Source organism: Sinocyclocheilus grahami, unplaced genomic scaffold, assembly GCF_001515645.1.
Source record: "Sinocyclocheilus grahami isolate Dianchi unplaced genomic scaffold, SAMN03320097.WGS_v1.1 scaffold2265.1, whole genome shotgun sequence".
Lineage (NCBI taxonomy): Eukaryota > Metazoa > Chordata > Actinopteri > Cypriniformes > Cyprinidae > Sinocyclocheilus > Sinocyclocheilus grahami.
This window is the reverse complement of record NW_015507444.1, coordinates 80,062-95,072: the sequence shown is the minus strand read 5'-3', so window position 1 is coordinate 95,072 and position 15,011 is coordinate 80,062. Positions and strand designations below refer to the sequence as shown.

The window sequence follows — 15,011 nt, the reverse complement described above, 5'->3', positions numbered from 1 at the left end:
GTTTCCATGCTTTTGATTTATATTGTTGGGTAATTATATTGTATATAATTTGCAGGCATCAGGGAGGTACATCAATATCAGGGGATTGAAAACAGTTTTGAATGCGTGCTTGCTTTTTACTTTCACTTTCAAAATCACGATCACACGCACTGTGCATAGGGAGCGGTGGTAATGATTTTACAGGATAAGATATTTGTCACTGATGCTTTCTCAAGCCAACCTAATAATAATAATTATAAATAGCATTTCAGTAGGTTGGATTTTTTTAAGCCAACTTAATAATAATAATAATAATAATAATAAGCCAGCAGCATAGTAATAGCTCACAGTAAGTTCATAGTAATAAACCACTAATAATAATACATTTAAATAGCATTTTAGTAGATTTCTCAAGCTAAAGGTTTTCCTGCTGCCTTAAATAAAGAGAGCTGCCTTTAAAAATGAAATAATAAAAAAGATAAATAAAAAGAATAAATAGTGTGATTTTTATTTTTTTTGTTATTCTGTTGTGTTTTCCAGCTCATTTGTCCGGACAAAATCAGTAAAGAATCATACATTATGGGGAAGGTAAAAGAGTGGGAAAAGAGTATATGTTTTCTCCTCCCTTTAATTTTTTCCTTTATTACTTTCCTTTTGTTTACTCACACTAATGACTGTCTGTCTTTCTCTTCAGGACTGTTTTTAAATCTTAAAGCAGCGATATGTGCTGGTGTTGGTGTTGTTCTGCTGCTGGCTGCAGCTGTTCTTGGTGTGATTTACTTTTTTTGCAGGAGCTCTAATAAGGGCAAGTATCACCTACATATACTATAGTGAGAGAAAAACATAATCTTTATCAAGCAAAATTACTGTTTAATTGTCTGTTTGTTTGTTTTTTTAACAGAAGACATGAAGAAAAACAAGTCTAAGCATCTGTTGAAAGTCCCAGTATAACGTAAAATATTGTACTACTCCTGTGTAAACTGAATCTTATTAACTGTAAATACTGTTCATTTCTTTCTCTTTACTTTCTTTTTTTTTACAGAATGAGAAAGGTCACATAATCAGAGAGAATCTTAACAGGATCAGTCAAAAATATTTCTGGATGTTGGATTATAACTTTGGAAACTAATGGCTATAGACATTTTTCCCCACTCAGTCCATGAGTAAATCCATACATAAGGACTGATTGAGGGGAAAGATTCCCAGTCTTCACCAAATTTTGCACATAACAGCTTGGGAAGCTGCTGGCAGAGGTTTTATGCCCATTCAAAACCAATGGGGCATGTCCCAACAATCAGGCCAGTTCTGTTTCCTCAAGAAAGTTCCTAATTTTCACGTGTTTTAAGTCTTGCCAGTTTAAACATTCAAGTGCAAGACACCACAAAAGAGAACGGTACTTGCAAGCACCTGATGCGTGCACACATGGACAAACTCTTCTTAGACTGCACATGAGTAGCGAATTAAGTTCTCTTTCATATCTTCTTAAGCAAATATACAGACAACTGTCAAAATTCAGTCCGTTAAGTGGAAGGAAACAGTTAAGAAAATAATCTCCAGCTGGTGTGCCCAGGAAAGCCATCAGAAGCCACTTTTCCCCAGACCTCTGTTATTTAGTCACAGACTACATTTCCCACAACCCATTGCCTGCCCTGGACCCATAATACATGATTGTTTTCACATGTTGCTTGTTACCTCATCAGTCTCTGCTTATATAAACCCTGTTCACTCAGTCAGTCTTTGTGAAGTCTTGTTTGTATCATGCTGCAGTTCCAAGCTCTTGTATCTTGGTTCCCGGTGTCATGGTTTTTTGAACTGTTCTTTGTTTTAGCCAAATTAACACTAGGTATTTTTGTCTACAGCTAGATTTAACCGAAAGGCGAGATTTGCCACTTGCAATTAGAGGAGAAATTGAAAACAGAGGCTTGAAGTTGAACACGTCACTTTCTAGTGACGTCAGTGCGGTTTTTGCGTGGGTTGCGATAACTATTTGTCAAATACACAGATATTTTGGTTGTAGCAACAGAAACACACTGTAAAAAAAATCCATAAGATTTACGGGAAAAAAACAGCAACTGTGGTTGCTGGAATTGTACTGTAAAAAATACGGTAGCAATGTTTTCGGTTTTACGGTTTTAACTTACATTTACAGTTAAATACCGTAATTTAAATTAAATGCTGATGGGATTGTTGAGCACACAGCTGTAGGTGTTGTTATCCTGATATTCCACCTCCAGAGGTAGAGAGAGACTGATGCTGAGATCAGACACACTGATGCTGGACAATAAACTGTTTCCTTTGTACCAGGAGAGAGTCACATGACCCACATTCACCACTGAACACACCAATGAACAATATGATGATGATGATGAAGAACAGTGTGAAGAGTCTCTGCTGATGACAGGAACAGGCAGACAAGCTGAAAATATGAGATAAATCAGATTAAATAATGTTATTAGTAAATAAGAGGGCTGGTTTTGACAGTGTTCATTGTGTTCAAACAATATACTATTGTGATTGCAGTTTTATTTTTTTATTTATTTTTTTGATATACTAACTTCATAATAATAAATCAAAAGTGTGAACTGTTTTAGTAGAGTCCCGGGTCATGCTCACTCATAAGGTTTATTTATTTGTTTGTTTGCTTATATATTTATTTTTTGTGATATGGTGTTTTGTGCCATATCATCTATGCAAAGTTGGTGCAATAAAGTAACATCATAGTTAACAATTACTTGTTTAGGATATATCTTTGTAATGTATTTTATATTATTTAGTCACTTATGGGCTATAGTTTGAATTGTTCTAATTCAACATGCCATGGGAAGTCAATCTATTACATTTTCATATATTGATATTGTTTATTTCTTACTCCTTAACAGTTCATCAGGCTCTCAATGTTTTAATCTATGCAATATTTTGGAATATCTGAAGGCCATGTAGCATAGTTCTTAACAGTAGCATTTGTTATAATAAGACTAGCCTATTAATCATTACCAGGCCAATAATGACTTTTTTATTTTTATGAATTAATATAGCATGTGTTATGAAGAAACAACTGCCTGCACATTTAGAACCATTAGCTACAACATGCCACAGTTGTAATATAAATCTATAGGGGAAAAAATCTATTCTCTTAACAGATCATCTAATATAAATTATATACAACAAATTAGACTAAATTTTGCACAATAAATAAGCCTACAATAAAACGTGATAAATTCTAGTAAAGGTGGTCATAAATAATTGAAAAAGATTGTAACCTAATATATGTGCTGGTTCAAGGCTGTTCCCTTTCATGGGAACGTCGAACTGCGTCCTCTAGGGGTTGCTATGGGGAAGGCCTCGTCGTGACCCGTGTCTGAAGCATACATTGAAAAAACACCAACTCGTTGGCCGGCGACAGCCATGACGTCAGTAACGGTGCGACTAAAGTATAAATAGGCACCGGGAGCTACACATCATTCACTTCTTCGTCTTCATTGACTGTTCTGTTTGAAGTGTGCATTTCCAAGGAAAAAGTAAGAGCTATCTCTATTTTTATGGCGAGCACTAGCAGAGCATTTAGAAGATGTGTGCATCCGTGTCATCGATATTTGACACCAGATGACACACACGATCTATGTGTTGTTTGTTTTGACGAAGAGCATGCACGCGATGTCCTCGAGGGGGCAATCTGCGTGCACTGCGAGCTTTTTCCAATGAAAAGCTCCGTTCTCATTTGTCTCTCTTTTCAAGTAGGGGCAGCCATCTGCTTCTGCCCACTTTTCTAAAAATCCTGTATGGTATGAGCTACGCGCAGAGACTTCATGCTCTTTTTGAGTGGTTTAAAACCCCGGTTCCGCTTTGGGCACCACTCCTCCCCAGGGTGTTGCTACTAAGGGTCTGTTGAGACAGTTCCATCAGACGAAGAAGTGAATGATGTGTAGCTCCCGGTGCCTATTTATACTTTAGTCGCACCGGTAGTGACGTCATGGCTGTCGCCGGTCAAAGAGTTGGTGTTTTTTCAATGTATGCTTCAGACACGGGTCACGACGAGGCGTTCCCCATAGCGACCCCTAGAGGACGCAGTGTCTCGTTCCCTCAGGACCCATGGTTACATAAGTAACCTGAGACGTTTTCTCCTCTTTTCATCAGTTTATTTGCCTTTTTTTAGATACTGTTCGACTTTCTCCATAGCAGTTTAAAGTGGCTGTTTCTCTTAATAATTCAAGTATAGATCACATATTTGTCCATCAGCTTCGCGATAAGAATGGCTCGCAGAAATCGTATCACATTTCTCGAGCGCGCTTGTGAACGCACGCAGAGTATTCGGTTATTCGCGCGACGCTCTTAAACTGCGCTTCAGTCATATTGCGCTGAGAACTGCTCCGTTCGGTTCGTACGTTAAGTTAGCGCTTATAAAAGCGCCGAATGCACGATTTAAATAATTAATTAATAGCCTGATTCGAGGTCTAACGAAGGAGAAAATACATAAGCAGATCAACGGAGCATCGCCGTTTGAATCAGCTCTAACAGAGACCGAGGTTGACATGATGGGATGCTATTTTGTGCCAACTCTTTTTATTTTCCTCGTTCATGGTAAGACGCTTACATTTGTATCCTCTGCCCTTTTGGTTTTCAGCGATGGAAAATGGCGATTTCACATCAACTCTTGGATTGTATTTGTCGCTGTTTTAAATAATTAAATAGGCTATTTTAATAATACAGTGCCACGATTGTCCTTATTCTGTGTTTCGGGATGGCATTTATTTTAGGTAGCCAGTTCCTGTTCTGGAGAAGGACATTGCGAAAAGCGACCCATGAAGGTTAGGTTAGTTTAGTGACAATGCATAACACATGTACGCTTTATTCTTTGTACACATACGGACGTGTAGTCTAGAGAGAATGTGTAGCCTGCATTTGACTGTCATCGGCCTGATTAAGCACATTGAATATATGAGTTCTTTCATTTTCTACCAGATTTCTCAAGGAAAAAGGTTCAGTGCTAATTCAATGGTTCATCAACATAAAACTGGATTTCTGATGCGCTGAAGGCTAAACTGACTCTGCTCAACATTTTCAGCAGAATGTGTTGCCTGTCTGTTGTCTGTTTCTGTGGTATCTGATTAGCCAACACCCGTTTCTGTTCTCCCTGATTACAATTCCTGTATACTGACCTCCTTAGAAAAAAAAAGAAGACAATGTTAATGTGGGGAAAAAAGTGAAGTCAAACTGTGAAATGGATGGTAATGTGAAAGACAAATTGTTGTGATGAAGGATGTTATTCAAGCAATAATTTCACTGTACATTAGAGGAGCACAGCATGTATATGCTTAGAATTGGTTAAACATGGTTACATTATGTTTATTATGCCACAATAGTAACATTCTTGGGTTCACAAAGTTCATTGTTTGGGGAAGAGGAAATGTAGTGATATCTGATTAGTGAGATCACTAAGCAGGGGGTCTGGTACTGTGTGAGTGTTCAATAAAGTTCAGTTACGTACCTGCTACGCTGTGTGATCAGTACGCTGCATCGTTTTATCCATGAACACAACACCTGTGAAACTTGCCAGGTGTTTCCCTTCCTAAAGGTTGAGACACTGGGATGGACTCCAGCGTCTCTACAATAGGACAAAGGTTCTTGACTGAATGTTTAAGAACCCTTTATGACAAACAGGTTCTTTATAAGGAGAAATATCTTAAATGATTGCTTACTATTTTCATGTTTAACATGTTCTTTTTTTTTCTAATGATGAAGCATGCTTATGAACTGTTTTATTCATAACACTTCATTAAAATTATATAAAATAAACATTATTGAGTAACTATATATTTGTGTTTCCAGGTGTTTTTGGTGAGGATGTGGTGACAGTGATGGAGGGAGATACAGTCACTCTACACACTGATATCAACAAAAAAGAACATGACAAGATGCTGTGGTATTTTGAAGACACTCGCATAGCTCTGATCAACGGACATCCCAATACGAGCTGTTTATATGATGGTGAAGGTGGGAGATTCAGAGGCAGACTGGAGGTGGACTATAAGACTGGATCTCTGATCATCACAAACATCACAACTGAACACGCTGGACGTTATGAAGCAGAGATCATCAGAAGCGAGAGCTCAGGAAAAAGCCAAAGCCTGAACAGAAATCGCAAGTGTGACAGCAGAAAAATCACCAAAAAAATCAGCATCAGTCATGATGATACCATGAAGACTTTCAATATGATCGTCATTGGTGAGTTACTCAATGTAATTTACCCTTAACTGTTTGTGTGTGTGTGTGTGTGTGTTTGTGTGTGTGTGTGTGTGTGTGTTTGTTTTGAATAAATTACATATTAGAACACAAATCAGTGATTTTTCTATTATAATACAAAAATACATATTATAAAAACCAAATTCAACTTCATAGGCATGCTGTAAACATAATGGTTCATCAACATAAAAACTACATTTCTGATTAAATGTCTGACATTTCTGAAATCCTGTGATCCTGCAAAACAAGTGGATTAGAAAAAGGCTTGATGGATAGATTTTATTACAATTTTAATTGAATAAATGGTCTTTTAAGAACCTTATGATGACCTAACACTATAATTTATTCCTGATGGTTCATGTTTCTTTGAAGTCACTATGAAATCAAAATGGATGATTCTTGCACAAATTAATGTGCCCTCATAATCTTTAATCAAAATAACTTACCCATCCAGTGATCCAATCAATTCCCAATAAACAAAATCAAGTCCTGCCTTCATGTTTTAGTTATTTATTGAGATGTAATTTCACTCACACACAGGGAAGAAAAGACTATCACTGCTTTCATTGCACAGCATATGCAACTAATATTATTAATGTGGCATTGAAGAATGTTTTCTAAAAGTTTTTCCTGCAGTTATACAAATGAACAGAAACTGCCAAAAGGACTTAATTTTTCAACATCAATTCAATATCAATGTGTTCCTTTATATTTCTTTATTTTTATTCCAGCTGCTCTGTCTGATCAAGTCAAAACCAATGAAGAGCCCCGTATGGAGAAGAGGGAGTTTGACTTGGGTATATTTTCACCTTTCCTTTTTTATCTCTTAATAGATTGCATATAATGTAGTACAGCATATCTATAAATGCATTGTTCTTAAAGGGAGCTTGACTTTAGCTTAAAGACTTGAAGCCAATAAAATGCTTCCTCCAAACCTGTAATTCAACAAACAATGATTATTATGGTTCTGGAAAGGCAAACAGAAACACGGCAGCTCTTCAGACAAATACATAAGTACATAGTGACGTTTGACATGCGACAATTGTATCACGAGATCACAAAGAGTGAAAAGGCGTTTCTTGACATTTCTGGAGGCCAACCTCATAGACTATTCCTAAACCTTGCATAAACTATTCCATAATGAAATAATACCTATTGTTTCAACAGAGGAATGAGCTTTTTGGACATGCAATAGTGTCCATCTAGTGAATATGGTATACAAAGACATATTCTCTCGCACTAATGACTGTCTCTCTTCTCTCATTACAGATTCAGGTCTGTCTTCAGCTGCTGTAGCAGGAATATGTGCTGCTGTTCTGCTGCTGGTGTCTGTTGTAGCTGCTGCTGGTGGGATTTACTATCGCCGCAGGAGCTCCAGACATGGTGAGTATTACATGCAGATCCTATAGTGAGAGGGAAACATCATGTGCTTAATGCAAAACTAATATGTGGCTCCTTGGAATACTTGGTTCTGATTGGTCAGTTGCGACATTCCAAATATTTCCTGATAATGACCTTCGTCATTGAATTGTGTGCGTGTGTGATTTTTTTATTTTTTTCACAGCAGACAGGGACAAAAACAAGTATGAAGGACTACTGCCCAAATGAGGTAAGATACTGTACTGAAAACTGACTTTACATGACACCAAGATCTGTGTTTGATTTTACTTGCATGGACAAAATCATCCTAATTGTTTGTTTCTCTAACTTTACCTTCTATGATTTATTGTTTTCTTACAGAAGGAGAAAGACAGTCCCAAAAATGTGATTATAAAATAAGAAAACATTTTTTTTTTTACAGAAATAATCGTTACTGTAAAACATAATAGATTAATCTTTGTTTTATTTACAATTTTGAAAAATATTCCCATTGGTTTTGTTAATGTTAATAATGAAACACTAATTGTAATGCACTTAACTGTTTACCCCTTAACCTCAAGAGGAAGTATCTATATAGAGTTGAGGTCAAAAGTTTACACCCCCCTTGCAGAATCTGCAAAATGTTAATTATTTTACCAAAATAAGAGGGATCATACAAAATGCATGTTATTGCTTATTTAGTAACTTACTGACCTGAATAAGATATTTCATATAAAAGATGTTTCCATATAATCCACAAGAGAAATTAATAATTGAATTAGTAATATAGTAGTTGGGGGTAATATAATAGTACAGCCCTCGGCTCTTAATGCATTGTGTTTTCTTCTGGAGCATCAGTGAGCGTTTGAACCTTCTCTAATAGTTCTATATGAGTCCCTCAGTCGTCCTCAGTGTGAAAAGATGGATCTCAAAATCATACAGTCATTTTCGGAAAGGGTTAAAATACACAAAAATGCTGAAAAACCAAAGAATTTGTGGGACCTGAAGGATTTTTCTGAAGAAGAGCAGGCAGTTTTACTGTTCTGGACAAACAAGGGACTTATGAACAACAACAAAAAACAGCTGTGGATCATTCAGGTAACAAGAATCAAGGGGATGTAAACTTTTGAACCGGGTCATTTTTATAAATTCAACTATTATTTTCTTTTGTAGACTATATGTAAACATCTTTTATGTGAAATGTCTTATTCAGGTCTGTACTAAATTAACAATAACATGCATTTTGTATGATCCCTCTTATTTTGGTAAAATAATTAACATTTTGCAGATTCTGCAAGGGGGATGTAAACGTTTGACCTCAACTGTATCAGAGTTGTGTTTCTGTAATTGTGGTTCTTGCAATACTTTCTATTGTTGTTTAATTTCATCCCTGTGGTTTAAAGGGTTATTTATTTATTTTCACGACAAAGAGATATTATCTTTCATTTAAATAATTGTTTTTGTGGATATTTTCCAATGTTTTGGTTTTGGTATAACTCTTTTGAATTTGTGCTGGTTAAATGAAGTACAGGCCAAGTCTGGGCATTTAAATGTGCAGCTAAAATAATTTATTATACCACCTGTTAACTTTGACACTAGCTGTAAACTGAGCTAGAGTGCATTTACATTTAGTAATTTAGGAACATGTATCATGTTTTTATTCAGATCAGCAGACGAGCACCACAAGCACTTTAAAACAGGAATTATTATAATAAGATAAAGGACGGATCCTTGATCCACCACAGCTCAATAGAGCAGGTTAAGGTTCTAGAAAGTGACTTTAAACCTTATTGTTTCTTTGTGTACAAAAAAATTAAAAATAACAATAAACATTAAAAATAAATTAAATATTTGTATGACACAGATATATTAAGTTTACTTTATGCACATGAAAATTTTTGAATTATGTGCCAGTCAAAAATTAGCCTGTTTGTTGACTGATTTAGTAACAACAAGTTAATAATAAACAAAAAGAAAACTGAAGAGATTGATCCAAAATGTATAGGCAACTATCATGTTTGTACATGACCAAAACACTATGCAAACAAATGCAAATTTTAACTGTCACTTTTTCTTTCATTATACCTCAGAGTTTGGAATGATCTTTCAAGCTTTGTCCAAAAACTGTAATGTATTTATAATATTACTCAACATTCTGGAATTCCCATTCATTTCATCTAATGAGAAACTGATTAATGATTCTGTAAACCACAGACATGTAAGCAGTGCAAAGTGTAGTTACTGTACTTATAACAATTTACATGAAAAAAAATTGTAGTTTGTAATGTAGTCTAGATTATGCATTTTAGGTAATGTATTCTGACTACTTTTAGATTACTTTTGAAATAACTCATTTAACATCTCAGGGGATTTCAAGAAAATATTTTAGGTCAAAGGGGTTTGTCTGACAACAATGTTTGGGATTCCCTGCGATAGACGAAAACCAATGACATTACACATTCAGAGTTTTTAAAAATTACTCTGTCATTGTTTATGCTGTATAATCATATTTATTCATGCATGCGAAAAAATATATGTTTGTATTGTATGTCTATAATAAAAATACTGCTATCCTCTTCAGATTTCCTGTGGTATGTTGTCGCTGCTGTTTTTATTATTGAATTGTATTTTATTTCATTAACTGTTAAATAAAAATAATTCTAATTGATGTGTATATATGCAATTAAGTTCATTATGTAAATTCACTGTAAATTGCCTTAAACCATTCAAAAACTAATATGTATGCTGTTTGTAATGTTAGTATATTAATGTAAACTTATTTGAGTCCACTAAACAAATCATTTTCTTAATATAAAATGAAACTTTTTTTCATTCATTTTCACAGGATTGTTAAAGAACTGATTGGAACAAGGAGTAACATCAATGCACCCATTAGAGATAAGAATGGAAATATACTGCTGATGAAAAAAGAGCAAGACCAGCACTGAGTTGAGCATTTCCGAGAGACTTTGAACCAGCTTGAACCAAAGAGCACTTTTGCTTTCGACCCCAGGGACTTTTCACCCGAATTGCAAGTGAAACTGGATAAAATCACAGTTGATGAGGTTGAGGCAACTGAAAAAATTTGGCAAGGCAGACCAGATTTCCGCAGAGCTTCTGAAACACGGCGGAACAAGTATGGTACAAGCATTGACACAGCTGATGAATAAATGCTGACATATTTGAAGAAATATATGATATGATATATTTAAGAACATCTACCATAACTCAAGGTGTTGTGTGTGAACCGACACAGGAACATCTGAGTTTTTTGACGTTGTGACAGGTGTTAGGCAGGGGTACATTTTGTCACCCATGTTGTTCCTGCTTGCCATAGACTATGCCATGCGGAAGACAGCAAGTGGACATGCATGTGGTAGACAGAGCAAACAAGGCATTCATGGACAGAGCAAACAAGGCTTGCTGATCTAGACTTTGCTGATGATATAGCACTACTAGCAGAGTCACGGGAGAAGCTACAGCAACTTACCACCCTGTTTGAATTTTAGATTTGCACTTAAGATCGGCCTGCGGATCAGCATCAAAAAAGACCCAAGTGATGCAAATGAGCGGGAAAGATGAAGATCTACTGATGTAAATTACTATTAGCAACCAGCCACGGATATAGACCAGTTTACATACTTGGGCAGTGTTATCGCACAGGATGGGGATGCAGAGCCAGATGTAACCCAACGCATTGGCAAAGCAGCCAATGTGTTCCAAAGGATGCGCAACATCTGGATGTCACCCAGCATTAACACATCACGTAAGATCTGTCTCTATATGTCCATTGTGTTACCAATGGCAATTTATGCCTGTGAGACCTGGAAAAATACAGTGCGCATTGGCCACAAGTTGGATGTATTCCACCAGTGGTGTCTCAGATGTATTCTCCGCGTCACATACCACGACCATGTTACAAATGAAGAGATTCTGCGCAGGGATAAAACTCATAGACTTTCCTCCATTGTGTCTGAGAATCGTATCAAACTGGCAGGGCACATCATGCGGCAACCAGAACAACGCCTTGCAAAAATTGCAATAACATGGATGCCGTCCAATGGATGTCGAAGGCGAGGAAGGCCAAAGAAGACCTAGCGAAGTTCATTCAAAGCGATCTGGCGTTAAATGGGAAGAAGTTGAAACCCATGCAGACAATCGCTATCAGTGGAATTTGCTTGCTGCCCAATGTGCCCTGTAGCACGTACGGACCGCTCAAATGCTCCGTGTATCTAATACTAAACTAAATTACTTAATAAATAATTCAGTTAAACTAACTTATTGGAGTTAAGCTTTAGCTAGCAATAGCACACATGCCTGAACTAATGTAACTCACCGATAAGTTTAGACCACACATACTTTCATCTATACCAAACTCCAATATATCTGAATATTTATGATATCCGTTCTGTTTTCTTTGAACCTATAGCAGATCTGACGTCATTGACCAGAAGAACAGCAGCAGCTGCAGCAGCCACGCCCATCAGAGCAGTGACGACCAATCGGATCACAGGCTCGATAGTATCACAACAACTGACATGAACTTCTAGGGAAAAAAACACACACACACACAAAAACAAGAGAGCAATAATAAAACATAATTGTGATTGAAACACGCTGACTTTAGCTGCATGGAACTCAATCAATCGATTAATCTGCAAAATCTCTTTTTGTTATCCACGCAGGGGGAAAAAAATCAAACCTATTTAGAAAGACATGACTAAGGTAAATGATGACAGGTGCTTCATCATTTCTGGCATCTTATGTTATCAATCTCTGTAAAATTAACAATTTATTTAAGTAAATAATGCAAATATCAGCACTGCCGTACCTGGACATGTGTGACAGAGTTCACTGATGTTCAGATGTTGAGTCTGGTTGCTGATGGGATTGTTGAGCACACAGCTGTAGGTGTTGTTATCCTGATATTCCACCTCCAGAGGTAGAGAGAGACTGATGCTGAGATCAGACACACTGATGCTGGACAATAAACTGTTTCCTTTGTACCAGGAGAGAGTCACATGACCCACATTCACCACTGAACACACCAGTGAACAGTACAATGATGATGATGATGATGATGAAGAACAATCTCTGGTAATGTTAGGAACAGGCAGAACTGGGAAACATGAGACAAACATGACTAGATCAAAAAGTGTTCATTACAGCATCAGTCAGTCTCATGTCAGTGATCTTCACTCCTCTATTTACACTTAGAAATGATTATTGTTTACACATATGGACAAATATCAGATAGGAAAATGATACTAAATTAAAATGATCTAGTCATTTTAATAATAAATAATCAAAATAATTGAAGTGCTAAAGGGGTCATATGACATTGCTAAAAAGAACATTATGTTGTGTATTTAGTGTAATGAAATGTGTTTAAGCGGCTTAAGGTTAAAAAAACACATTATTTTCCACATACTGTACATTATTGTTTCTCCTCTATGCCCCGCCTTTCTGAAACGCCTCGATTTTTACAAAGCTCATCGGTCTGAAAAAGCGAGGTATACGCTGATTGGCCAGCTATTCAGTTTGTTGTGATTGGATTTGAGACTTTAGTCTTTGCAACTTTACAGATCTTCTTTATGCACCAAGAGCTTGTAACACTCCAAAGAGAAAGGAAAAATTTAAAATCGCATCATTTGACCACTTTAAGATACTTGTACTTTAAATTTAAACAAAAACAAATATTTAACTCACCATAGTGTAGGATTTCTATCGAACAGACACAGATACGCCATTGATTCAACTCATCACGAGGTCTAACCTAATCATCACTATCACGTGACGTCAATGTTCTGAGTCAGTTCCTGTCAGCGCCTCATCGTTATCTACTTAGAAGAGGGATAATAACTAACTCGATCAGGAGAATGACAATAGATCTTTTCTTACAACACAGGCCGAGGAGAAGCACCTCGTGGGCCAATGTATGGAACTGTTATATATCCAACAGGAAAAGGACGAGTAAATTAACTGATGCCCTCAGGCCTGCAAACAGTAAAAATCATGTTTAGGGGTAAAATAAATTTTTTTTTGGCGAGGTTCTCCTGGCACAATTCACATTCCAGGGCCTAAATATCACGTTACTGGGGTCGCTTCAACCTACTGACATAAAAAACAGCCGGCGGCAATCGCGGATTTGGCAACACTGGTCCGCAAACTATGTTTCATATAACTCCTCCCCGAACTTCCCGCTGCCCTGTATCTTGGTCTCTCATTGGCTGTAGGTCATCGCCGATGTGTTTTTCTGTCAGAACTCATTTCACACAGCTTGATTGTGAATCACGTCGGCAACCTGTCGGCGATTCCATCAGATCGCGTCTTTGATAATTCACACTGCGTGATTGTCACTCGCGTGAACGAGCCCCGATTTGCCTCCGATTTCGGGCATTTATCTGTGATTTCGCAAAACCTCTCAGCGAGTGAAAAATCGGGCTAAAATCGTGCATTGTGAACTTGGCATTAGTCTTTGCAAACAGAATCTGAGAAGAACTTCAAGCACGTCGTCACGTCACAAGGAAACCAACCAATCACCGGAGTTCATCCCCAGAAATATGTCAGACATGAGTCAGCAGCCAATCCGCAGCCCCGGGATTCCCTCAAGTAGCCATCCAAGAAGCCTGTTGTCGGCTGTCAACTTGAACGCAAGTAACAAACAAATCACCATTTCTTGCTGAATTGATTTTAAGCAGTAAAGATAAGCCAAGTCTCTGCTTTTGAGTTTTCTCAGGTTGAATTAAAAGAACTCGTAGAAAACGAGTATTAGAACTTTGGAAACTTCATGCAAAAGCAGCAACTCATTTCCTGAACCTTGTGTGTGTGTGTTTTAGCTTAGTTTAATGTGCCATAGAATAGCGAAAAAAACGTTTGTTTCATTTATAAAGAAGTATTGTCTTGCGTCGTGTATTTTAAAGTCAAACTTTGCCCAGATCCTTTGTTACCTTGCTCAAGATTAATAAGATTACCATTTTGTTTGTGTTGTCGTTGGCCACAAAGTAATATGAACAGAATTGTTAAGATATACTGATTTTAACGCTCGCTGGACGAACCGTTGATAAAGTATAAGCTCTAAATTTTGAATCAGATCAACTTGAAGAAATCAACATCGAATCTTTTCCCTACACGAACAAGAATCGATTCCCTAAAAGCTGAAATAAAAGCTAAATCCTTAAAGTTATTACAATAGATAGAATTTTTCACACTGTTGCTCTGTAGTTGATAGAGTCCTGTATGTTGAGTTCTGGTGTCTGTGATGCTCAGAGATACAGTTTGATGATCCAGCTTCAGTCTGTCTCTGAATCTCTCATCAAGAACATCGTCATATACAGTGATGCTGCCGGCCATTACATTGGTTTGAGTGTTTTCAGTGTTTTCAGATCCAAACCTCTACTGAATCAGATCTTCATCCACTATTTCAGTAATGC

The 15,011-nt window shown here is 36.9% G+C and overlaps 2 protein-coding genes across 3 annotated transcripts in view; one reads left to right on the top strand and one right to left on the bottom strand.

The window, feature by feature from the left end:
* LOC107574545 (uncharacterized) overlaps positions 1-8,038 on the top strand; it is a 77,416-nt gene extending 69,378 nt beyond the window's left edge. Inside the window, exons 1-6 of one of the 2 annotated variants that reach the window (XM_016261002.1) lie at positions 4,221-4,557; positions 5,806-6,201; positions 6,951-7,016; positions 7,489-7,602; positions 7,784-7,828; positions 7,960-8,038. In XM_016261002.1, coding sequence (XP_016116488.1) covers positions 4,509-4,557; positions 5,806-6,201; positions 6,951-7,016; positions 7,489-7,602; positions 7,784-7,827 — 669 coding nt within the window. In that variant the 5' untranslated portion in view covers positions 4,221-4,508 and the 3' untranslated portion in view covers position 7,828; positions 7,960-8,038. Of the gene's footprint in view, positions 1-4,220; positions 4,558-5,805; positions 6,202-6,950; positions 7,017-7,488; positions 7,603-7,783; positions 7,829-7,959 lie in introns of those variants that run through there. The other variant, XM_016261001.1, reaches the window with a different exon arrangement.
* Positions 8,039-11,961: 3,923 nt separating this feature from the next.
* Positions 11,962-15,011, bottom strand: part of LOC107574544 (transmembrane and immunoglobulin domain-containing protein 1-like) — a 28,154-nt gene continuing 25,104 nt past the window's right edge. Inside the window, exons 3-4 of the mRNA XM_016261000.1 lie at positions 12,410-12,697; positions 11,962-12,124 (exon numbers count right to left, since the gene is read on the bottom strand). Of these exons, the coding sequence (XP_016116486.1) occupies positions 11,973-12,124; positions 12,410-12,697 (440 nt within the window). The 3' untranslated portion in view covers positions 11,962-11,972. The remainder of the gene's footprint in view (positions 12,125-12,409; positions 12,698-15,011) is intronic.